Raw genomic sequence first — 26895 nt, 5'->3', positions numbered from 1 at the left:
CGTAAAATATGTCTGATCTTCAGAATCAATTATAAAATACACATTGACATACATAACCAAATCGGAAATATTGTCAAGAAGTTTTCTAAGTTTCTAAAACCAATGATCAGCAACAAAATAATGCACGCTTTACTTTTATTCCTATAAATTTACTAAATTTAGTTCGACTTTTTTCACGAATATGAAAGAAATAAATCCCAATATTTACTTTTATGTGTTTGCATGTTCAGAACAGAACAATTCTGTACTGTTAAAAAGAAAAACAAACAAACTTTCCCGCTTAACATTCCTGATCCGCATTAGCACCATGCTTGGAATTCGGGGTTTTGACATCAAAAGTGTGCAAAAATGTGCTCATTTTCCTGTTATAAACCTTTAAAACTGCCAGCAAAAAACTTCAGATTAAATAATGTTGTTTTTACAAGATTTGACATGCGTTAGACAGAATCATCTCCATCGTAAACTGTTAGTTCATGTTTTCTGTCAGCGGTGAAAGATAATCTTTTATTCAGATATTATCAATAAATAATTAAAGAGAAACCTCCTAGCAACTTCAGAAAATCGCTTCATAGAATAAACACATTCTGTGCCAAACTATTCATTTGTGGGCAAGATAAGAAAATCAAAGGATGATGTCTTATATGAAATTTGAACTTATGTAAACAGATCTATAACGTTATATTTAGCAGATAGAAAAACAAACAGGGCCCGATCCTACTTGTAGCAGATCTCATTATGAAACACAAATATCTTTACGATAGTATATCTTATCATCAAACATTTTTTATGCATTTTCCTTTAATTCTTTTCGTTGCTTCTTGTTTCTAAATGTATAACTATAATGAATGTTCCGTGAACAAGTAACTTTCATTATTTAAATAAAAACTTTGACACCATCCGGAAAATGTACGTTCCGAATCATTTAGCATTACTAAATGTCTTTTATATCATGATAACTTTTCTATAAACCAATTTGTGTCGTTTATCTCTTCTAAATCTTGATTAACGGAAAATGTCTTTGGGAACAAAGCTTTTAAGAAGGAAAACTGCCGGCAGATCGTACACGCTTGCAGTCTTTTATTCAAATAATTAAGAAAGTTTTAACAAATTATCCAGATAATTAAAAGAAGTGCGTTTTTACCAATGAAAATAACCTCTTAAACAAAGTATGCAATGTCTCCGGCGAATTTCAGAAATGTGCCATTTCCGCGACATTAGTAATTTAATAAATACTTTCTGATATTTTTGGAACTTTCCTAACGGTGTGTGAGCGTGCACGTTCCTGTTGATAATAATGCTACCACATTAAATTGAATATTTTTGTCTAGTTTGTTTTTTTTTCCACTAAAATATGCAACATTATCTCATGTCACCCTAACATGTCGTGCGCCTCCAATATTACGATCACTATTAGATATCTCAGTTTACATTTCAAGTGAAAAATGTCATGATGAAAAGCATCTATCTTGATCAAGTACGTGCTATCTTGTTAATGTCAGACACAGAAGTAAAATGATTTATCTAGTAGACTGTATCTTAACAAATCTACAGCATCAGTTATATTTCAGGAAATGTGATAAAATATCATTTCTATGATACTGTAACCCCCCTTTTTTAACCACCGACTCAAGTAAATGATGACGAATTATCGGAGGCAACACAGAGCTGGCCGAATTGTTCAAGCGCAAATCTCTAAATTTTGGGGTCGTAAGTTTGAGTCTAACTTGGGTCATGCCCATGTTCCATTTAATTAGTTCGATTTTAAGACAAAAGGGCCCAGAATCGCTCATGTTTTATGCAAAATATCTAAGCTCTAGCTCTTTTGAATTTTCACAAGAAGAGTTTTAAGTTTTAACTATATACATGTATATATAAGGATAATCAATGACCCCCTGGGGCAGAGCCAATTTAACCCTGGGGCTGTTATTTGAACAAATTTGGTCGACACTCATTAGAAGATGTTTCATCTCTATGGGTTATTTAAAAGAAGATTTTTGAAGTTTTTTACTATATACATAAAGGGAAAAACAATGACCCATAGGGCGGGGCCAATTTTTACCCCATGGCTTTTATTTGAACAAACTTGGTAGACACCAAATAGAAGATTTTTCATGCTTAATATCTAAGCTCTAGCTATTTTGTTTTTTTTAAAGATTTTTTTAAGTTTTTACTATATACAAATAAGGAAAATCAATGACCCCCTGCCAATTTTGACCCCAGGGTTTTTATTTGAATAAACTTGGTAGACAATCACTAGAAGATGTTTCATGCTTAATATCTAAGCTCTAGCTATTTGGGTTTTTTAAAGGAAGATTTGTTAAGTTTTTACTATATACAAATAAGGAAAATCAATGACCCCTTGTGGTGGGGCCAATTTTGACCCCAGGGCATTTATTTGAACAAACTTGGTAGACACCGACTATATGATGTTTCATGCCACATATTTAAGCTCTAGCTCTTTCAGTTTTTTAAAAGAAGATATGTTAAGTTTTTTCTTTCAGTTGCCATGGCAACCACAGTTCTGCTTGGAATAAAATTCTTTGAACAATTTTTAAAGTTGTCACTTTGTGACAGGTGAGCTAAAAAGTAGAAATATTCTAAAAAAAGTAATAATTTACATGCTATGTGCGATTAATGACCAACTTCAGTATTCATCACCATTTTTCTACTGTGACTAGGGCTTTTTGCATATTCTGTCTTCATTTTGGTAATTTACATGGAAATGTGTAAAATTACTTTCTTTGATCATTTCACAATATCGAATACGTTACTTTTAAGATACATTTTCATCAAAAATAATATGGATCTGGAGGCATGCTACAATCAACATAATGACAAAATACTTGTTAGACACAAATGATCGAAGTAAAGAAAAACACAACAAAAGCTTATAAATACCCTTAAGGTAAATTTAATTGAAAATATTATAATAAGCAAGATAATGTATATGACATGAATTTCATAAATGAAAGCACATTAAAAGTAAAATATTTTCATTATGTCAATAACTTTTCTTTACAACCCCCTGTAGAATTCTTCCAATCTTGCTTAAATACTGTCTACAAAATGGTCTTTTAACATTTTAACAGGTAAAAATTTACCTGTACAAGCTTTAGACACAGATTTGAACCTCTTTTTTCTTCCAGAAATGTTTTTCATACAAAATTCAAAACAATATTTATAAAAGGCCAATTAAATCAGTTTCTAGACCTGAAATGAAATTCTGTGTATTTTTTTTAAATGAATAATCCTTTTTGAAATCAGACAATAAACATGTTTTGTAATGTGTAATTAAATTAGTGAAATCAACATGACATCAACACATATGTTCTAATGTCATGTGTTATCTCATTTAAACACAACAGTATGTAACATAGCCCCTAGACACTGTGTAATATTCTCTGTCATCAACACATCTACGTGTTCCTCCAGGTGGCGCTTTGGGTCCTGAAATATATGACAAATAGAAATCATTAGTTTACAATATTATACCAAAATCAAGTGAAATATTAAAATGACATTATGATTACAATATTATACCAAATCAATAGTAATATCAAAATGACATATTGCCTGTCAACATGTAAAGTTATAATCTTTTTTTTCTCTTAAATTTAGAACTTGTACATCTTTATCAAATGTTTTTATCCTAAACTAAGTAAGTAATAGAAAGAGCACCGAAACACGAGGCTATCTAATTTGTACGAGGGGGCGTAGCCCCCAAGTATAAATCAGATTGCCGAGTGTTTTGGTGATCTTTCTCTTTTGTATCATAGTCAAACATGACAGCACATTCCTTGTTGTCATAATATGAAACCCCAGAAAAAAATAACCAATGAACGAGCATTTGAATTTGATATTTCTGCCCCTTTCCCTTTCTCTGCCGTCACAATAAGTAAACCCCAGCAAAAATGAACCAATCAACAGGCATTGTCTGGAGTGCGGGTAACTGATATCTACACTCCAGTTACCGCACTGTGCATGTATATATATACGATTTAACTCCGACACTTTTTCAACAGAAAGGTCCCAAAACTATGATACAAATGGACTAATATAGTCTACTCAAACCTATTTATTACATATTTTTTAAGTTATTCTGGGACATCAGTTATTTTATGTCCCAGAGTTATTCAAGAGTTTTCAGTATGCATAAACTAACAAATAGTGTCTATCCTATTTCTCTTTCCATTGTTCATTGATCAGTGTAAGAGAATTTTTAAATCCATATAAAGAAAATTGAATAAGTAGCATCAAAGAATATTAACTTTGGTTTAAACAATATTTATTTTCCAAATAGATTTACACACATCAGGGCTTTTTTTCACAAGTTGGGGAAGCAGCCCAGCCCTTAATTTTGGGGAAAAATTACATGGTATATTTGCAAAAGGGGAAGAAAAAACTTGATGTAAATTCAATATTTGGGGAAAACTGCATGATTTTAAAGAATTTTTCTTTGGGGAAGCAGCCCTATACCGGCCCCTGTAATAGAGGGTAAAAAGGCCCTGGACATGTTATACAATTATACACAATCGAGTTATAACAAATAGAAATATAATAAAAACAGTCATTGTGTATGTAAAGCATACAGAATAAGGGATAAAGCTTTGTAGCTTATACTAAGCCTCGCTTCTGTCTGTCATAAGAGTCTGCACTGACGTTGTAACTTTAAATATTAACTTTACGAAATGTTTCCATACACATCAAAGAATCCCATTAGTTAATGCATTACATAATCTTTACATATATATTTATAATTATTTTAGTTCTGTTTAATTCATATGAATAAATATACAATTTTCAATGCGGAGGATTAATCTCATAAAACAGAACTACATTAGCAAGGTACATACATTGATCTGTACCTTAAGGGTGTTTCTATTTTCAATCACATTTTGGGAGATTTCCAACAGACAATATTTTTAGTGTGTAAATCTTGAATTTAATGAAAAGGAGAAATACACCAGCAAAATTTAAATAATTCAACATGTGAAACATATTTCAAGCTTTTTTCCATGCTGATTTTTCATGCTTATTAGTAGTAAACAGATGGGGTACAGAACATTTTCAGCAGGATTTTTTTGTTACTTTATCATAATATAATTTGCTACAGTGTTTTTATACATTTAACCATTTCCTGCAATATCATATATTTTAACAAACTTCACTATCAAACATGGAAACCAAATGCCTTACTACACGATATATACATATAAAAGAATGCTTACATGTCATATGACATCAGACATGACATCAATAGACCAAATGACATCAGGAAAATTACTTCTAAGCTCAATGTAGTTCAACATAATTTCACCAAATTTCTTGTTAATTAGCATGTTAGATTGGAAATAGATACATATTTTTCTTGCATAATTGTATAATTATGCACGGTTTGGCCTTCGTGATTATATTCCTGTGCATTTTAACTCAAACTATGCATTATTCTACAACCAAGCACTCAAAATTGATATTTTTTTCCCTAAAATTGTACGTTACCACAAACCAAAACTGAAAAGGTAATAAATTGTATGGCAATACTAAGGCAACTTGCTATGTTTCCAACAAAACACTTGAAGTGAGCATTTCAATAATTTTTTTCAGTTATGAACTTCAGTTTATTGATCAGCTAACATGCAAACTGCATCATTAAAACACAAACAGCTCTCTGCATGTTTATATAACAGTGGAAACAATCAAGTAGTACAGGTAAATAAAACAAGTTATACCTGTTTTCCAACATTTTTTATTGCAAGTTGTTCTGGAGTCATAGTTTCCTCTTCTTCTAATGCCTGGAAATCAATGAAGTCTTTTAGCAATATGTTATTACACGAACATTTTATGCAATATTCTGTTTGTTTAAACACTTACCATACTCGAAATAACAGTGACAAGCTTTTGCTACAAGTATATGCAGTCTAATTAGGCTCTGTACTTTTGACTAGCTTAAATTTTTATCTTCCTAGCCCCAAAACTGGTAATAGATCATTTTTTAAAAAAATAATAATTGTTTGTTTGTTTGTTTCATTTTACGCCTTTTTCCAACAGCAATTCAGTCATACAGACAGGTAGTTTCCTAACCATCGTTCCTGGAGAGTTACACCAGTACTAGACAACCTTCCTCCATGCTAAACTACCAAAGCATCTCCCGGGGATCAAACCAATGCCAGAGAGGTAACTTGATTAGAAGTCATCGACTCTAACCCATCAACCACGGAGGCGGTTTTTTTCTTAAAATTTACAAAAATATATACCGCAAAATGGAAAAAAAATCATAATCCAAGGGACGTTCTGCATTCTTTATCTAAAATATAATTTATATTTTTTTTTATTTTCATCTTATTTCTACCCTATTGCTGGTAGTTGGTCTTCCTAACCAGAATTCCAGAATAACAAACCAGAAATAACCAATTTCTCCCACTTATCCCACATGATTTCTATGAATAACCTTTGAGAGACAAACGTTCATTTGGATCAATTTTCATAAAATTTCACCTTCCTCGAGGATTTAAACCAGCAGTCCGTTGATCACAGATTACACGCTCTTTCTATTGAGGTAAGCAGACCAACCACTCACTTTGGCAATTTTTGACAAGTTTTATGGCTGTCACAATAAATTAAACTTATAATTATGTTTATAAAACATTACTCACCTTGTGATAATTTTTGGCGAGTTCTAACATTTCCTTAACAACAGTTTCATTTGTTGAACAATGAGTTTTATAATCTTGTAACGTTAAACCATCGGCCCATGATTTCTTATGGAGATTCAACAACATCTTCTGTTCCAGCTCGTTCTTCCTGTAGTTGATGGCGATAGAATAATAATGACGATTAAGTCCATGAATTAAAGCCTGAAAAATAGAAATAGCTTTTATCTACTAGCTACCATCAAAAGCTACAAAGCGCAAAATAGATGTGTGTCACACATTCTTTTGAATAACTTTTCAACACAGAAGAGTTTCCTGTTATAATTTCCCTCAAACATATAAAGCATTGTTTAATGTTCCAATAGTGAACTTTACACTTTATTTGAACATCATATGTAAATCAACACTGCTCATCAAACCTTTTGAGTTTCTTATCAATTATTTTACTTGTATTATACATAATATATTTCCCCTCATATTGAGTTAACATCAAGTTTTTTCTTGCCATTTTGCAAGATGAGGAAAGGGCCCATCTGTCACACAAGAACCCTGTCACAGTTCCCCAGTTACTACATTACCTGTATGGAAGGTTTGTGTAAGTGACCAAGATTTGAGGTGGTTTGTCTGGGCTCCTGTCCTAGAACCATCATGTTGGGATTTATCAGTCTAAATGCATCTATCACTACCTGTAAATATATTTATAACAATTTTATTACATGTTTTGCAGTAGATTACTGAATTATCACGGTTAATTATATTCTGATAATTTCACAGTAATGATTACCAAATATAATTTCACAGTAGCCGAACTATATTTGGCGTAAAAATAAAATATTTATCATTAATGAATGTTTTTTTCAGCGGAAATGTAGTCAATCATAATAAAAAATGTACGTGATAACTGTAGTTCGTAAATATTTACGAACGTTGTGCTGAAAAACATCTAAAATCTAAAAATAATCATGGAATTATATTTTGCTTCAACATTGTGACGTCATTATTTGATGACGCCATGAAGATAAGAGCATGACGTTACACGGCAAAAATCAGTAAAATGGTGTAAAAATCGTTAAAAAATCATGAAATAAACAGAAAATTTGTTTGTTTTACATGTAAGATCAAATAATATTTCACTCGTGAACCCCAGCTATTATATTTTAACTCGTGGCTACGCCACTCGTGGAAAATATTGCATCTGGTGTTCACTCGGTGAAATATTTTTCGATCTTACACTGAAACAAACAAATATCCTCTATATAATACATACTGACAAAGGGAAAGAACTCTAACTAACATGAACTGGTATGAGTAAGGCCCCTTAATCAAAAGTCACTTAAAATACAAGAAAGCATTTTCTATAAATCTAAAAACTTATTTCCAAAAATTAAGAAATAGATTACAATATAAAAACTTATTTTTTATTTTTATTCATTTACATTCTGACTTCAAGAATTTAATCAGGAATTAAAGTATAAAGATAACCTAACTTTAGTCATACATTTGCCTATATGTCTATAACGTTCTGTTTGTGTTGTGTGCCTTTTCAAGTTTCTACATAAAATATGCCGTTTGTTTGGGTTTCTTTACAGGTCATTCATAGATTCTAAAGCATAGCTGGTGCCCCATCTTGCATTCTCTAAGACACAAACTGGCACATGTGTACAGTTACCAACCTTCCATAATCTTTCACAATAATTACCTAACATGAATTATTACAAAAGTTTGTAATAGAATTAGAACCCAAAGTGATTTGAAGTGAGCCATCTTAACCAATTGGCCACTGATGCTCCAAACATAAACTGTGTGCTTTACCAAGTAGCCTTACCTTGCCTTTAACACTCTGTATAGGATCTACTACCACAGCTACCGCTCTCTCTGACAGCGCCTCAAAACTTTGTTGTGTATTTATATCTACTCCAGATAACCAACAGCCAAACCCAGGATGTGAATGATACCAACCTACCACCATCTCTGGTCTGAAATCAATTACAGGAGAAGGTACACCAAATCAGTTGCATTGTGAATATCATGTCACCAAAACTTCAAACGAAAAAACGGACATAATGGGTTTTGATACCAGCATGGACCCAGACCAGCCTGCGCATCCACGCAGTCTGATCAGGCCCCATGCTGTTCGCTTACCAACCCTATTACATGTAGAGAAACTGATAGTGAACAGCATGGATCCTGATCAGACTGCACAGGCTGGTCTGGATCCATGCTGGTCGCAAACGCACTATGTTGGTTTTGTCATGACGGGGCTCATTTTTTTAAAACAGCAATGCTCTGATATCTGTGAATCATTACTTTTTCTTTTAACAGGTTTTCTTAGATAATTATCAAACCTTAGCAGTAGATAATAAAGATGTCCATGTACTTATTACTGATTGATTGTTGAAGTTGTTTAAAGACTTTTCTAGATATACTAGAGGTCTAGGTATATTAGAGGTAAAAGGCGTATGATCATTCTGTATGTTTAACCCTTACCACACTAAATATCTAAAATGGACTTGTCAATCTTTCAATTTTATTTAGACAAAACCATTCATCCTTTTTAGGGAAAATTTCAAAACATATACAAACAAGAACTGTGTCCAAAGGAGACGGATGCCCCGAATGACAACATATATATGGTATATAGTGAAAAAATCAACAAAGGGCCATAATTCTGTTAAATTTGGTCGCAGCAAAAATTCCTTCCTTTACTACCATTGACACATTAAGGTTTTTCATCCCTGAAAGTTTAAGCAAAATCTGCCATCCGGTTTAGGAAGATTTGCGTTCACAAAATTTCTATATGGTATATAGTGAAAAAATCAACAAAGGGCCATAATTCTATTAAATTTGGTCGCAGCAAAAATTCCTTCCTTTACTACCATCTACACATTAAGGTTGTTCATCCCTGGAAGTTTAAGCAAAATCTGCCATCCGGTTTAAGAGGAGTTGCGTTCACAAAATTTCTATATGGTATATAGTGAAAAAATCAACAAAGGGCCATAATTCTGTTAAATTTGGTCGCAGCAAAAATTCCTTCCTTTACTACCATTTACACATTAAGGTTGTTCATCCCTGAAAGTTTAAGCAAAATCTGCCATCCAGTTTAAGAGGAGTTGCGTTCACAAAATTTCTATATGGTATATAGTGAAAAAATCAACAAAGGGCCATAATTCTCTTAAATTTGGTCGCAGCAAAAATTCCTTCCTTTACTACAATCTACACATTAAGGTTGTTCATCCCTTGAAGTTTAAGCAAAATCTGCCTTCTGGTTTAAGAGGAGTTGCGTTCACAAAATTTCTACATAGTATATAGTGAAAAAACCAACAAAGGGCCATAATTCTGTTAAATATGGTCGCAGCAAAAATTCCTTCCTTTAGTACCATCTACATATTAAGGTTGTTCATCCCTGAAAGTTTAAGCAAAATCTGCCATCAGGTTTAAGAGGAGTTGCGTTCACAAGATTTCGGGACGTACGGACAGACGGACGGACAGACGTACGGCGTGACGGACGGACAAGTGCAACGCTATATGCTCCCACTCTGTGGGGGCATAAAAAACCTATATATATAAAATATAAAGTGAACAATGCAGATCATGATCAGATGGCATGTATGTGCACAGGTAGCATGGGTAGAATCAGTTGCCATCAGCAAGCTAGAGTTTAATTATATCTGATTAAATGAAAAGACACAATTTGCTGGATCACAGTTGTTACATGTAACTCGGCAACTGATAAGTGATGGTATTTCAAACCTAATTCCCAGATACAAACTTTTACCATTAACTGTGCACAGTTGTTCACAATAGATTAGTCAACCTGGTATGCTTATTTTAAATATGTAACAGTAAAAGTTTGTTAATACCCTCTGATAAGCTGGGAAAACCCTTAACTTACTTCAGCAGTAATTGAGAAATGAAATAAGACAGATTTACCTGCCAGTCTGTTTGAGCATATCCAACATCTTAGCTTGGAATACAGGGTCAACAGCCTCTACACTCACACCCTATATAAATGCATCATATCATTACATCATATCATTACAACATTTGCAGCATAGTTTTTAACCAAAATTCAATGTTAATTTTTAACGTAATGTGAAACAATTAAACAACAGATGGAGATAGGGAGAAAATCTGAGAATCAATAATCTCCTGCATTCCCACTTACATACAAAGTACTTATTTCTGCTTTAAGAAACTTCCAGGTAAAACAAGAGGTAAACAAAGGAACTCCCTGAAGCACTTACTGTTCCTGACTGAGGCATGGCAAACACATCTATAACTCGGACAGTGTAGTCATCAACAAATTCTCCCAACATCAAACCCATGACTTCCATAGGTACCCCAGCTCGCCCATGCTTCAACATCTGTAATAAAAATAATAACAGATATTACAAACTGAGTTTTGAATTATTTTCAATCATTTTATTTCTTCCTTTTTAACCTATAACCAAATATGTTTTGAACTTTGAACAGTCCATTCCTAATTCAAAGATTTACAAGCTGTCTATAGAATACAGATCAATGCCTCAACATTTCACTGTTTTGTCTGTCTAGGGACGGACAGGATGGACAGACAAACGTAAATCTGTATGAAATTCAAAAAAAGCTCATTTGAAAACACTATAAGTAAATAGTCCATTTCCTGAAGCTAACCCAGCACTTTTATTTGGGGAAACATAATTGTGATCCTGTAGGGCTCAAACTCATATTGCTTAGAATGATGCAAACATCGTTAACACAATAGGCTTTCAGCATATGACATATTCTAGATAATCATGATGAAAATAACATTTTTTTTGGTTGGGTTTAATGTTGTACCAATACAGTATAGGTCATGTGGTGACTTTCCAGCTTTACTGGTGGAGGAAGACCTCAGTGGACCTTCTGTGCATTATTTCAGACACAAACAGTGTTCAAGTAGAACCGCATAGGTAAGCCAGCTTGATAGTTTCCACATCATATGGTTACAATACCTAATAATAATGACTAAAAAATTAGCTAACACAAAACATTTCATGTTAAAACATATAAAATAAACATGAAATATTTTTGCAGAAAACCTCTAACCCAACTCTTCCCATGCCACACTAAATATCTTAAATTTCAGTCTAAATAAAGGTAAAAGCCATTCTGCATTATTAGTGAAAGTTTCAATATAATTAACTGAGTAGCAAACAGTGCAGCTCTGATTAGATGGCATGGATGTGCCGGTTGATCTGGGTCTGTGATGACTGCATCTTTATATTCAGTTTCCACCATTAATTTAATTGATTAATTTAGTTTGATAAACCTACCTTTAAAAGAGCGAGAGAGGAAATATAAACTTGTTCTGCTGTGTCTACTGCTGGTGCATCAGATGGTGGCGCCCCCTGTAAATAAATAATACTTGTGCCTGTAATTTTACTGAGTAGTAGTCTAACATTACATTTGCAATTCATTCAAGATACATCTGATGTTGTTCAATTTTTCATAATATAAACCTGTATAATTCAAGATGCATTATTTACTTCATTTGAGCCGCGTCACGACAAAACCAACATAGTGCGTTGGCGACCAGCATGATTCCAGATCAGCCTGCGCATCCGCGCAGTCTGATCAGAATCCATGCTGTTCATTTACAAACCCTATAACAAGTAGAGAAACTGATAGCGCACAGCATGGATCCTGATCAGACTGCACGGATTCGCAGGCTGGTCTGGATCCATGCTGGTCGCAAACCCATAATGTTGGTTTTGTCTTGACGCGGCTCATTTATCTTTTCATAAAATCAAAATATATCATACAAAGTATTCTGTTCATATTATTTCGAAAGTGAAAGTACATAAAATAAAGAATAACATTTAAAGTAAAATTATCATAAGTTATCATCGGTTGCTATGGAAAAATCGTACTATAAAAAGGTCTATAAGTTATTAACTGCTATTAAAGTGTTAACTTTCTTGGTCTGTACATGTTTTCATGTCTTGCACTGGCTCACATTATGCTTGAATAAACATGACAACAACAAATGACAATTGGAAAAGGAGACTGAAGAAAGGCAAGCACTGATTCTGTAGTGCAAGTATTAGTGGCTACTTAACAGTTTTAACTTTTATTTTATAGACTGTACATTGTACCAGCACAGAAATAAATTATTTGAAAGTTTAGACTACCTAACAACCACACTCACCTGCCCTAGTCCATGCATTCCTCCACCAAGTCTTAACAACCTGTCCATGATGAATTACAGAACTGAAATAGAAAAGATATTCCATCAAAAATCTTTTGAAGAGTTACACTGTATACATATCTTTATTACTGGTTAACTTCAATACAAACAATGATTTCAATTTTTATTTCACAACATACTGGTTTGTCTCAATATTGCTTTAAACTGATTAATTGAAAACAAAAAAATGAAAACAATCTGAACTTTTGGACATCATAAAATTCATTACCAGGGCTCTCACTAGCATTTTTCAAGTAGTAATCTTGCCTCCCAAATTGCAAAAGTAGGGGTCCCATGAAATCAATGTGGAGTCCTAACTATAACAACCTTACTTTACAGCAGCATGTTATATAATCAAGAAATACAAAGATTTGTTTCAACTTCATTTTAAATGAAATTTGTAACACTCCAACAAATATCAACCAGAATATTGTATGTACATATACTGTATACATTTATAAATGCACAGACTGCAAAGAATGGATTAACAGATGTCCTTATGCATTAAAGTCAACTAGAAAATAGCATACATGTACATTTTAAAGTTAAGTCATGAAAAAAAATATCACATACATGTACATTTTAAAGTTAAGTCATGAAAAAAAAATCAAACTGACAAACATAGTCACATTAGAAAACATGGTATGTACATAGATTTACTAATTAAACATGGATGTGTTGACCATTTAAGTAACTGTTTTTCCTACTTCCTACTGTAAAACCATTACAACTAGCTAATAACAACCTAATTTAACTGTCATTTTTAGCACGGAAAATTTATGAAATTAATCAGTATCACTGTTGCTAGTTTGAATGGATTCAAAATCAGTTAAAATCAGAAAACATCTTTCAGTTCTTCAATAAATCAGACTTCCCGAAATACGTCGGTCCGACGGACATGTCAGATAAATTTTGATTAGGTCCGACGATTTTTTATTTTGGATCGGTCCAACTGTCCGGCTTTTATCCAAGTCACAAGTATACAGAATGACGTCGCTAAAGATGCCAAATCTGGGAAAAACGAAAATCTACGTCAGAGGAGTGCGCAGAACAGCAGTAAAAGGATGAAAATAGACCGGAGACAAAATTTAATGAAAAATGGAAGAGGACCATGAATCATTGGTGTATGACAGGGAGAAGATGAAAATGCTCTGTACAGACTGTGCCGATTTTGACGGCGAATAAAATTAATTTTCATGGTTTGTCGGACCGAATGTCTGACACTTTTTTTTAACTTTCAGGAAGTCTGATAAATCATTAGAATATAATTATATTTTGATACATATCTAGTATTTTTCCCCTGTAATTTACAGCCGAATAAAGGCTGTTTCTCCTAGCCCAAAATAGGTTCATTTTCCCCTATAAATGCTAATTTTTCTCACTAAAATGCCATGTGCACATTCTTAACCAGAACCATGACTTAACAGCAGATTAAGAAGACAAAAAGCTGTCCCTATATATAGCCTCTGCTATGTTACATGCATGTAAAATTGAAATGAAAATTTTATAAAAAGTGTGGGTAAATTCCATAATTTGATTTCCCCCTTTTCTGATTTATTGCACTATATTTTCCTTCAGAAAGCCACAGGTTGTTTTGAAAATTGAAAAAAAAATCACTGATATCTCAATCAAAAATTTATTCAATGACAGCTCTTTGAACGCATACAATTTATGTTCAAATAAATTTTTCTATATTTTGAAACTTGGCTTATCAATAGATTATATATAATTTTATCAGCATATGCTTCACTTTACTTCATCATTCATGACATGCTTGATGAATTAATATGAGTGTGTCAGATTCCTGGCACTATTATAATTTGGTGGACTTTCCCTACCGTCTGTCTTCAGCGTTCACGTCATGTCATAGTAGCCCGGGGTTCTATGATATCACGGTACTTAACGTTTATCGGAAAATATTCAAATATAAATATCATACATGAATGAGATTTTTCTTCTATCTAATAAGTGAACCATTTCCAGAACTGTTTGTCAAAAAATTATTTCAAAAGATCCAATTTAAATAATATATTTTAAACTATTTCCAATGTCAGCCATTTTGGGTATTTTCTGAGGAGGTTACTATGGTATCAAGGTAGTTCCAAAAAATGCAAATATGGAAGGATATATGTGTCAAAATCTTCAAGTCATGTTGTGATAAACTTCCAACAGTTAACTTGCTATAAAATTCAAACTGTATGAACAGATGATATGTCAGTATATGTGATTATAACATATATCATTGACAGTGTATAAACATTTAAGGAAAATAGTAGTAAAATATGACGATTTTATAAAATATTTTTCTTGTCACGAATACATTCATTATTTACAAAATTGAATTTATTGGCAGATGAAAATAAATTTAGTGTGCCTGTTTTAAAAATATTAGGTATCCGGACAATTCCCCTCCCGGACGATTCCCCTCCCAGTAAATTTGAATGTTTTTTCACAACCCGGACATTTCCCCTCCCGTTATTTTTTTACGGCGGACAATTCCCCTCCCGTTCTTTTATCAACCCGGACAATTCCCCTCCCGTTCTTTTAACAACCCGGACAATTCCCCTCCCGCTGTTGTCAGAGCGGACAATTTCCCTCCCGTGGCTGTTGAATATATATATTAGGGATGTCATCTGGAGCCGAAACGGCCATCCGGATCAAACATCCGGATGTTCGGATCGTTGTCATATTCTTAGATGTCTGATATGACGTAACCATTTCTTCGCGACCTTTTTCAAATTGTAGTATTTCGTTTTTCTTCCTTTTTAATTGAATGATACATATCAAAAATCTTCCGTTATTGATTTTTATTTCTTCTATATAGAATACGACTAGCTTTTATTAATAAATTTAGTGCGTGTGGTACTTACGATTTCAAATGAAATGGAAACGAAAATCGCCGCCGATTGTCTGAATTCCTCAATTAGCGCTATAGTACGCAATAAAATTCGCTCACATTTGTGAAAACAAAATAATACCCGTAAAAATTAAATATAATGTTTCCATTGTTCAATAACACGCATACAATTTACACACGATGACCTTTCACACGCGTGTAGCCGGCTTTTCAAAAGAATCTGCCAATCTTTGATGTTTACCATCATGTAGCACTGGCTGTTTGATTCAATCATCAAAGAAAGTGCCGAAACTTACATGAATTACACACATTTTAAGTGTTCATAAGTGAAAAAAGAAATGTGAAAAAAAAAATGTTTTTAAAAAAATGCACATGTTTGATTAATACTAAAGGAGAAAGTTATTTTGTCGGATAATTTTCGTATCAATTTCAATAAAAGCTTTGATAATTAACATATAATGCGTAAGTAAATTTCTTTATTTGCTAATTTTTTTTCTGCAGATTTTTCAATGTCTAAAAATAAGGAGTCGACGGGTCGGTAAGCCGAAATATATAAAAATATAACAACCTAATTAAATATTTAAATTTGGACATAAAAAAATGTAACATCGTTGCCGATGACAGTCGCACGGGACTTAGAATCTTACAAAACTTAAATTTGATTAACAACATGTTTCATAATTGACTCGTAATTATTATAGTAATTATTGAATTTTTTGTGGACTGCAGAGGTTATGATGTGTATTGTCAAACTAATCGTTATCCGAACGTTCGGATATCCGGACTCCGAATGACATCCCTAATATATATTATATTATATTGTTTATTTGAAAGGTATAAACATTTTTGCAATCAAGGACACATTTAATTAAGGGCGGCAATGATTAAAGATTTTTTATTGACAGTTTGTTTATCTTAAGCAGCGGCGGCAATGATTAAAGGCGGTATAATGTCACTTTTGTGAAATAATGATTGTTAAAAGTTCCGATCTTTAACAGTTTATTGTTAAGAGTAAAAACTGTCATCTTTGATAAGAATGGTTATAGATTTTTTTATACGCAATGTGAAAAAACGGGAGGGGAATTGTCCGCTCTGCTAAAAAAATGGGAGGGGAATTGTCCGCTCTGCTAAATTAACGGGAGGGGAAAAGTCCGCCCTATTAAAATAACGGGAGGGGAAATGTCCGGGTTGTGAAAATAATATGGAAGGGGAATCGTCCGGGAGGGGGATTGTCCGGGATTCAAAATATTAGCATCATTGTGTGATGCTTTTACTAGTAGGTCACAGAAAATGTAAATACCGGTACCCTGATATCATAGAACCTGTGATATCATAGGAACCTAGTATACATAAATGGGTACGCTGAAGACCTTAAGCTATATAAATGCAAGGGTTCGAATTTAAGCTTGCATACTGGCAAAATGTCAGTTAAAATCAAATACTGCCAGCAAAATTTACTATAACTGGCATTTATTTGTACGTGATTGTTCATTTTAAGCGTTTACATAATTGATATCTTCTGAATTGATGATGATGCTTGGCATCTGCCGGCTGCTGAAACTGATGATGTTTACAGTGCCAAATGCAGTAACTTTATTTTCTTTAAAAACTTAATTTTTTTTCCTGTGAATATATTTACAACAGGCAAAACATTATTGGTTAGGGCATCATGTTGTTTTATCAGGCTCAGGCTATTGGTGTAATTAATTACAAAATATTCTAAAATTAATAAATGCCCCAAGAAATTACATTACATGAACAAGTTTATATTAACTGTATATTGTCACTGGTGGTTCTAGTCTAGATGTTCCTCTGGTATATCGATTCCTGATCCCTAAACAGTTGTTTATCATTTATAAATCAATTTTGTTGAAATGTTTTTGTTTCGTTACAAGAAGAGATCTGTGTTTACTAGTGATTAAGATGTTTCTGACATTTAATAGACATTAAAGCTTACAATCATTTCTCTTACCATATGTTCAAAATACTTGTCAATGTGTATAATAATAATAAAAGATATGCAATCATGGAACTGCGAGTTGACTACCCCATATTGCCAGTTAAACATTTGATTACTTGCAAAAATTTGCAAGTAGAAAATGTTGCTAAATTCTAACCCTGAATGCTCGCCCATATGGTTCATGCAGGAGGCGAGGGTAATTAAACCAAACACACACACATTAAGCTATCATTGACTTTGCTTCTGATGCCTATAAAAACAGGTATGTCAGTCTTCGAAATTAACGCCATTCCGTGTGGTGGTCCGACGGGCCAGTAGATTTTTGGCCATGAAAAAATATTATAAGAAAAATTCATCAAAATAATGAAGCAGGGTTCTCTAAAAGATTGATCTCCTGCCTTTTTTGCAATTGAAACCCAACAATTCTGTCCTAAATGTTCAAAATACAACGAGAGATGTCTAAATTGTATTGAGTAATGAAGGCCGCCATTTTTTTTCTTGGATATTTTCCGTACCACATCGTACAGTTACGGAAATTAAACCATTGTTTATTATGGTCATTATTTAGCTGTGATTATTGAGTTAAGTAAATATTTTGTGTGAAAGTGATTTGTTTATGTTCAATTCTAGTAAATTTTGCCTAAACATTTGGTCCTTATAAATTTTTCAAAGCTGTCAACATATGGCCCAAAATACAAGAAGTATTATGCTTCTTTCAAAATTATCAAGGGAAGCATGATAAAGTGTTTTCCTTTACCCGTCAATTTATTACCTATCTATGTATTTGGTCCGGCTAAAAATCACCAGGTCCAGTAAGATTTGAAATTTTACTGGTCCGAATGTCCTTTGCTTTTCAAAGTTTTTCGTGAAGACTGGTATGTTGAAGACATTCAGCTAATGTCCTAACAAAGGGGTGCATAGAAAAACCGGAAAGCACCGGATAGCACCGAAATACCGGAAAGCACTCAAATTTCTCATAAAAACATATGAAAACGTTAATTTATTGGTTTGAAAGTGTTACCAATCGATTTATTAGATTAAAATCTTCCAGACAAGTCATTTTTATATTTATATATTGATAATTATTACGAGTATTTAGGAAAATAGATATATCGATTGCTTTCCGGTCCTGTTAAGATACATGTACATTACCGGATAGCAATATTGTTTATCAAAGTTATACATGAAAACTTTATTTTATTGGTTTGAAAGTGTTACCAATCGATTTATTAGATCAAAATCTTACAGACAAGTCATTTTTATAAAAATATATTGATAATTATTACGAGTATTTAGGAAAATAGATATATCGTGTGCTTTCCGGTCCTGCTAAGATACATGTACTTTACCGAATAGCAATATTGTTTATAAAAGTTATACATGGATACTTTATTTTATTGGTTTGAAAATGTTACCAATCGATATATTATATCAAAATTTTTCAGACAACATGTTTTTATAATTATAATATGATTATTATTACGTTTGATTAGGAAAATAAGATATATCGAGTGCTTTCCGGTCCTGCTAAGGTACATGTACTTTACCGAATAGCAATATAGTTTATCAAAGTAATACATGAAAACTTTATTTTATTGATTTGAAAGTGTTACCAATCGATTTATTATATCAAAATCTTCCAGACAACATGTTTTTATAATTATAATATGATTATTATAACGATTATTTAGGAAAATAGATATATCGAGTGCTTTCCGGTCCTGTGAAGTTACATATACTTTACCGAATAGCAATTTAATTTCTCAAACAATCACATAAGATCTTTGTTTAATTGTATTGTAAATGTTACCAATCGATTTATTAGGTATGATACAGTATTATTTCATGTTTTATTCTAAATTCTATGATTATTTAAAAGATTTATGAATGTTAAATAAATTGAGAATGCTTTCCGGTTTTGTTAAGTATATGTACATTACCGAATAGCACTCGAATTTTCCATAAAAAAAAACGTACAACCTTCATTGTATTGAATTGAAAACGTTACCAAAAGATTTATTAGGAAAAAATATCCCAGACATTATTTTTTTATAATTATTATTACGAATAAAAAAGTTTAAAATAGAAATTATTATTAAAATAGATATATCGAGTGCTTTCCGGTCCTGCACATTCCATTATTGCTTTCCGGTCCTGTGAAGAAAATAATAGTAATACATCACCGAAAAGCACTGGTCCTCTTACCTCAGACATACCGATGGTATATAAATATTTAAAATGTATGTACCTTGTCTAATATATTAATATATTTATTTTTTGTAGGCTATATGGAAGACAAGAGGATTCAAAATAGCAGGAAGAGAAGAACAATATTTTTTTCAGTGATGTTTTTTTTAATTTTTGACAATAAACAGTGCAATAAATAAAAATAAACGAAACTAATTACTAAGAACAAAATAAACAGATATAAAACAATACGAATACGAATACGAAAAGTTTATTTGTATAAAGCATAGTACAATGCTTATAACAAGTATAAATTGTAATATATACAATGTTTGGAGATCAAAACATGGATTTTTCCAGCAAACATAAGATGTTTCATGGAATATTATGTTCAATATTCAATATGATATTTAACATGTTTAATATATATGTTGCGCTTGCATGCATAAGTTTCAAATAAACAGACGCCCACCTACAATATCCTGAATAGTCTGCACTTAACTTATTCTATCATTTTCTAAAATATAAAGACATGAAGAACACTAAAGTCCTTTAGACTAAAAGTAATATTCACTGTTGCAAGTCAGTTCTTTTGAAAGATATACATGCAAACGCAAACATCTTAAACAATAAGTTATGGTTCGAATATATTTCATTTTCAAATATTACTAGAAGAGATATTATGAAATACGTTGTCTATTTGCTAAGTAAATAAATTTAGACAAAGCACAATATAGTTTTCATAGAATTAGAAGACATTAGGCTACCGAATTTTATAACAAGTATTAATTGTAATATATACAATGTATGGAGATCAAAACATAGATTTTCCAGTAAACATAGGATGATTCATAGAATATTATGTTTAATATTCAATATTTAACATGTTTAATATATATGTTGCACTTGCATGCATAAGTTTCAAATAAACAGACGCCAATCTACAATATCCTGAATAGTTTGCACTTAACTTATTCTGTCATTTTCTAAAATATAAAGACATGAAGAACACTAAAGTCCTACAGACTAAACGTAAAATTCATTGCTGCAATTCAGTTCTTTTTGAAAGATATACATGCAAACCTCTTCAACAATAAATTATGGTTCAAATACAACCTTTCATTTTCAGGTATATTACAAGAGATATTATGAAATGCGTTGTCTATTTGCTAAGTAAATAAATTTAGATAAAGCACATATAGGTTTCTTTGAACAAGAAGACATTAGGTTATCAAATTTTATAACAGACGGCCAGTGACAATAATAGGGTTTAAAAAACTTTTCCTTAATTCTCTATAACGTAGACACAGACTAACAGAAAATTATACTCTGTTTCAGGTTGTCTCATGAAACAACATTTACATAATTATTCTTTCTGATCTTGGTATGTTTTCATATTGACCAGATTCTACACATAAGTTATGTGATGACGTTCTAAATTTAGTAAGAGCAATTCTATGATTTTTGTCTGTAATTAAATCAAAATACTTTTCACAATTAAAATCATGTTTAAAAATGCTATAAGTTTGCAGGCGACCAGAATTGTTTATATCAGTATACCACTTCTGTATAAAAGTATCTATAATTCGTTGTCTGATAATGACAAAGGGAATATCTATATCAAACTGGTTAATCCATACATACGCTAAACCATGGGTTGTTAAAATGTTTTTAATACAAAAAGCCCAGTTTTTTGAGTTATATGTATTCCCAGAATCAACATCTTGCTTAAGCATTGAATAAACTTTTTTAACAATCTCTGTATCGTCAAGCTTAATAATTTTCACCCAAAACTTAATCATCTTAATTTGTCTCATCACAGAAAAACAGAACTTAGCAAACATATATACATACATAATTGAAAAATAAGTATGATATTGAAATCAATCAAGGCACACTTCACGCCTCGTTTATTACACGGGCACACGCTGATAAAATTGAACGGACACACGCTGATTTAATTATCACATTTAAAGAGGTGTAAATAATACACAATAGCTGGATGTATTTAACTGATTGATTATTGGAGGTATTATATATGATATTGAAATGTACGTCATTTATACTTAAAATTTAATTATATTTACAAACAGTGATGTGTTCAAAACAAAATCCACAAATATATAACTATCTCATTATTATATACATATAAAACTACAAAATATATATACATAGGCAGACCCCTAGATTTTTTTTATTTAATATTAATATCAATGCATATTATATTATGGTAAATCCATTTCAGTTCGAGTATGGGCTAGACTATAGCCTGATGAGCATAAATGACATCTTAAGACACACTCGAACCTACTATTGCGGTCGTGATATTAATTTTATATAATATACATTGATATTGATACTTAATATTTATGTTCAACATATTTTTTCCAACATAAATTTTCAGGCACTGTGAAGAAGAAAAAAATGTTTGCAACGTACGTATGAAAAATTTGCAATTCCAGACAACAAAAATGAATGTCATGTCAATGTCATCGGTCATAGATAAATATCAATACATAATATATTGTGTTGTAGTATATAAGTAATAAGAGTAAATTTTAATAGCACCTTGATATAAAGTTCTAAGAGATTTCGTATATATCCGTTACAAACATTTCTTTTCATGAGTGCCGTAATAAAACATTCTTTTCATGAGTGCCGTAATAATCTTCATTAAACAAAATTAATTTTTATATCAAAAGAGTGTGTAGTTAATTGCATTTTCTAATTATCTAATTTAATGTGCATGTAAAGGACAGTGTCTAATTAGTGCAACTTTGATGTGCAGGTCGGTACTCTCAATTATCATAATTGTGTACAAATTGATTAAATCATCACCTTTTTGTGCTACAATATACAAGGTCTTTAATCAGCACGGATTAGCACGTGTGATAAACAATACAACAACTACTGTCCTCCACTGATGACCACATTGCTTTTCGGTACACATAGTATGGTAAAAATAAAGACATAACTGAACGAAAATTTATAAGTTTTTCTTTATTTAACATAATATAAAAATATAATAATAAAAAATATGGTTCAATGCTTTGAATAACTTATTGGTACTTTTTACACATCCTCTTTCTGTCCTTCACACAACCTATAAAATATTACAAATATGATACATTGATATATGGTATGAGCAAGATTGAAAAATCGTGTAACTAATCATAATATTTATAAATGAAATAAGTTCAACTTAATTGATCAATTTATAACACTTTCACATAATTAATATGAAGGATAAGTGTGATTTATATAAATATTCGAGTGCTATTCGGTAAAGTAGATGTACTTTAGCATTACCGGAAAGCAATCAATACAACTTTGTAACAACTTTGAAAATCGCGTAATGAAACATAAAATATTTATAAAAACGTCATGATATACAGATCTTCAACTACTAAATGGATTGGTAACACTTTCAAACCAATAAAATAAAGTTTTCATGTATTAATTGGATAAACAATATTGCTATTCGGTAATGTACATGTATCTTAGCAGGACCGGAAAGCACTCGATATATCAGTTTTCCTAAATACTCGTAATAATTATCAATATATATTTATAAAAACATGTTGTCTGAAAGATTTTGATATAATAAATCGATTGGTAACACTTTCAAACCAATAAAATAAAGTTTTCATGTATTACTTTGATAAACTATATTGCTATTCGGTAAAGTACATGTATCTTAGCAGGACCGGAAAGCACTCGATATATCTTATTTTCCTAAATAATCGTAAAAATAATCATAATATAATTACAAACACGTGTTGTCTGAAACATTTTTATATAATAAATCGATTGGTAACACTTTCAAACCAATAAAATAAAGTTTTCATGTATTACTTTGATAAACAATATTGCTATCCGGTAATGTACATGTATCTTCACAGGACCGGAAAGCACTCGATATATCTATTTTCCTAAATACTCGTAATAATTATCAATATAAATTTATAAAAATGACTTGTCTGAAAGATTTTGATCTAATAAATCGATTGGTAACACTTTCAAACCGATTAATTAACGTTTTCATATGTTTTTATGAGAAATTTGAGTGCTTTCCGGTATTTCGGTGCTATCCGGTGCTTTCCGGTTTTTCTATGCACCGCTAACAAAGCATCACCCAAACACTCATTTAAAAGGGAATTCCTTAAATTTCGAATAAATCAATCATTTTACTCTACAGTAATGTAAACTTTATCATTCAAATTATCAAGATGCTTTTATTTGATAATGTATCATCTCGTAAATAATCTTCATCATAGAGAAATTGATCATTTTAAACAATAATTCTTACCGGCGAAAACTGACTTGCAAATTTAACGGAAGCGGAAATTGATACTAAACGGGATAGTCTAAAACAAATATTTGAAATAAATAAAGACGTTGTCATCTTAGTAACTGTGTTCCAAACTTCAAACTGTTCTTTTCTCACATTTTACGATCCAGATCGAGAAACATATGATTTTGTCTTTATTCAACCGTTAAAGACCCTAAGGCTGTGGAGGAGGTATTGGGATAAGTTTGAAGATACTACAAGTGCATAATTATCCGTGCTAAATTTACCAATTTCTAGTACTGTCCGAGGATGATAACTTGAGCCTTTGTTTACATAACAAAGACCAATCTACATCTACATCTACATTGTACGTCGGCGCAATCACACTTGATTATGACGCGACGGGTGGTGCTAGGTCAAGAAAAAGAAATATACAAGAAATGATAGAAAGTAAGAAGAGGTTGGATAGTACAAAGGTAGAGATATAGATAAAAAGTATGGCCAGCTATATTTCGCCTCTTCAACCCAAACCTCTCCGGTTACGGTGGCCGCTGCCGGCACAGCCTTGGATATCACTAGTGGGTACTTGTAGCTGGGCCCCTAAGGCGATTTAGAATGTGAGGGCTGATAACCCCTGCTTGAAGGATACCAAGTCAGGGGCCTCTGCAACGGAGGCAGGTAAGCTGTTCCATATTGTGGCTGTACGAGGGAAGAAGGAGTTATAACAATGCGAAAAATAGGTTAGGCAGATCAATGCCACAACCTATAAAAATGAAAATAAAACTACAAGTTATCATGTGTCTTGTTAGCGCAGTAGGTAGAGCAACCGTGTCAGTATTATGTTTTACCCATACATGCAGAAGTTCGACTGCTTGTAAGAAACGTTTTTTTTACCTCAGAAAACCGTCAATTGTTCAGAAAACAACTTTGACCGTTTTTTTCATACATATAGAATATGAGTTCGAATATTTTAATTAAACACCGCGATCAAATAAATACAAAAGAAAATAGAATAGAAATAAAAGATTAATATAAATTATACTATAAAATATATATTATAAGAAGAAAACAAAAAGGAAAACGAAAAATAAATAAATAATAATGATAAAAAACAGAGCAAAAAGAAAAAAAACTGTGGTTATAAAAGGCACTACGTGGGGATCGAACCTATGAGTACAAACACTAGAAGTGCCAATAACTTCGATCTACCGACAGAGCCATGAAGGTCATACACCAACGATACTATAAGAAAATTGCTATATAGTATATGTAAGTGTTTACTTTTACGATATCGGATAATAATCCAGATAACCCCGTTTTTGTACTTTCCCATGTACCGTTAAGACCAAATTATCATCTTAGGACAGTAGATCTAGTGCTTGTGGACTATATTTTGGCTATGTCTCAAAATAAATAAGGTGGATATTGACCATTGTAAGTAAGGCTATTACACAATTTGTCTTTTACTTATATTTTTCGAAATTTGCCATGGCAACACTATTTCAACTGGAAAAAGAATTGGAGCTATTTCAAAATTAATATTAGTTAATAATATTCTATGGAAAAATATGTACTCATTACTCCACTTTTGCTATGAAATTATTTCATTTGACTATATGTTGTCATAGCAGTTGTTGCTGAAGAAGTCTATGGATGCTATGGAAGTCAATGGTTGTAGTGGAAAGTCACTGGTTGCTATGGACAGTTAGTGGTTGCTATGGAAGTCAATCAGGTTACTATGGAAAGATAATGGTTGCAATATTGGTCACTGGTTACCATGGCTAGTCAAAATTTGCCATGTAAAGGCAGTTTGCTATGGAAGTCAGCGGTTGCTATGGAAATTAATGGTTGCTATGGAGTCAATGGTTGCTATGCAAGTCACTGATTGCCATGGAAATTTATGATTGCTTTGGAAAGTCAATGGTTTTTATGGGTGTTAATGGAGTCACTAGTTGCTTTGAGAAATCACATACAAGGAAAATAACGACCACCTGGGCGGGGCCAATTTTGACACAGGGATTTTATTTGAAAAATCTTGGTAGACACACACGAGATGTTTTATGCAAATTATATAAGCTCTAACTCTGGGTTTTTAGAAGATTTTTTAAGTCTTTTCTTTCTGTTGCCACAGCAACCAGAATTTTGCATGAAATGGAATTCTTTGAATTTTTTTTAAAGATCTTCATGCCAGGACTATTTCTGCTTAGGTTTAACAATATTGGCCTATTGGTATAAAAGGAGATGTCGTTTTAAGAAAACAACACATGCAGTCATCCCAAGCTCACACTTGAGCACAGGTGAGCTAAAAAAATTGTAGGTTATCTTTAGTAACAATGCTCTTGACCTCAAAAACAGTCCCAACCTGGGTCTCCACAAGTTTAATATATACCAAGTGTGATTTCAATATCTCATTGCTACCTACATGTAGTTATCATCTGGGAACCATTTTTGTATTTAAAGTAACGATGATCTTGACCCCAGGGGGTCCAAAAGCAATCCCAATTTGGGTCTTCATGCAAGTTTGCTATATACAATATCTCATCCTTAGTCTGGAAATCATTTTTCTATTTTTAGTAACAGTGACCAAGAAAATGTACATGTGTAGTTAACATTCCAGTTGCAACACAACATTATTTTACTGTGTAACTCTATGTTCACCAGTCAGTAATGTAAGTTTAGAAACAAACTGTCGACACATCATAATTAGATACAGGTCATATAATTTCATGGACCAAGGACAAA

General features: G+C 32.1%; 1 protein-coding gene across 1 annotated transcript; it reads right to left on the bottom strand.

The window, feature by feature from the left end:
* Positions 1-2893: 2893 nt before the first annotated feature.
* LOC132717516 (26S proteasome non-ATPase regulatory subunit 14) lies at positions 2894-24266 on the bottom strand. Its single transcript, XM_060701001.1, has 10 exons — positions 24172-24266; positions 12820-12881; positions 11945-12019; positions 10895-11014; positions 10581-10651; positions 8476-8626; positions 7229-7336; positions 6654-6854; positions 5730-5792; positions 2894-3447 (listed from the first exon to the last, which is right to left on the bottom strand). Exons 2-10 carry the CDS (start codon positions 12865-12867, stop codon positions 3349-3351), a joined length of 936 nt encoding a protein of 311 aa, XP_060556984.1. The 5' UTR covers positions 12868-12881; positions 24172-24266; the 3' UTR covers positions 2894-3348.
* Between the last annotated feature and the right edge of the window lie 2629 nt (positions 24267-26895).

This window comes from Ruditapes philippinarum, unplaced genomic scaffold (genome assembly GCF_026571515.1).
Source record: "Ruditapes philippinarum isolate M1 unplaced genomic scaffold, ASM2657151v2 ctg844_1_1_1_1, whole genome shotgun sequence".
NCBI lineage: Eukaryota > Metazoa > Mollusca > Bivalvia > Venerida > Veneridae > Ruditapes > Ruditapes philippinarum.
The sequence above is the reverse complement of the archived record's forward strand: the minus strand, read 5'-3'. Positions and strand labels throughout refer to the sequence as shown.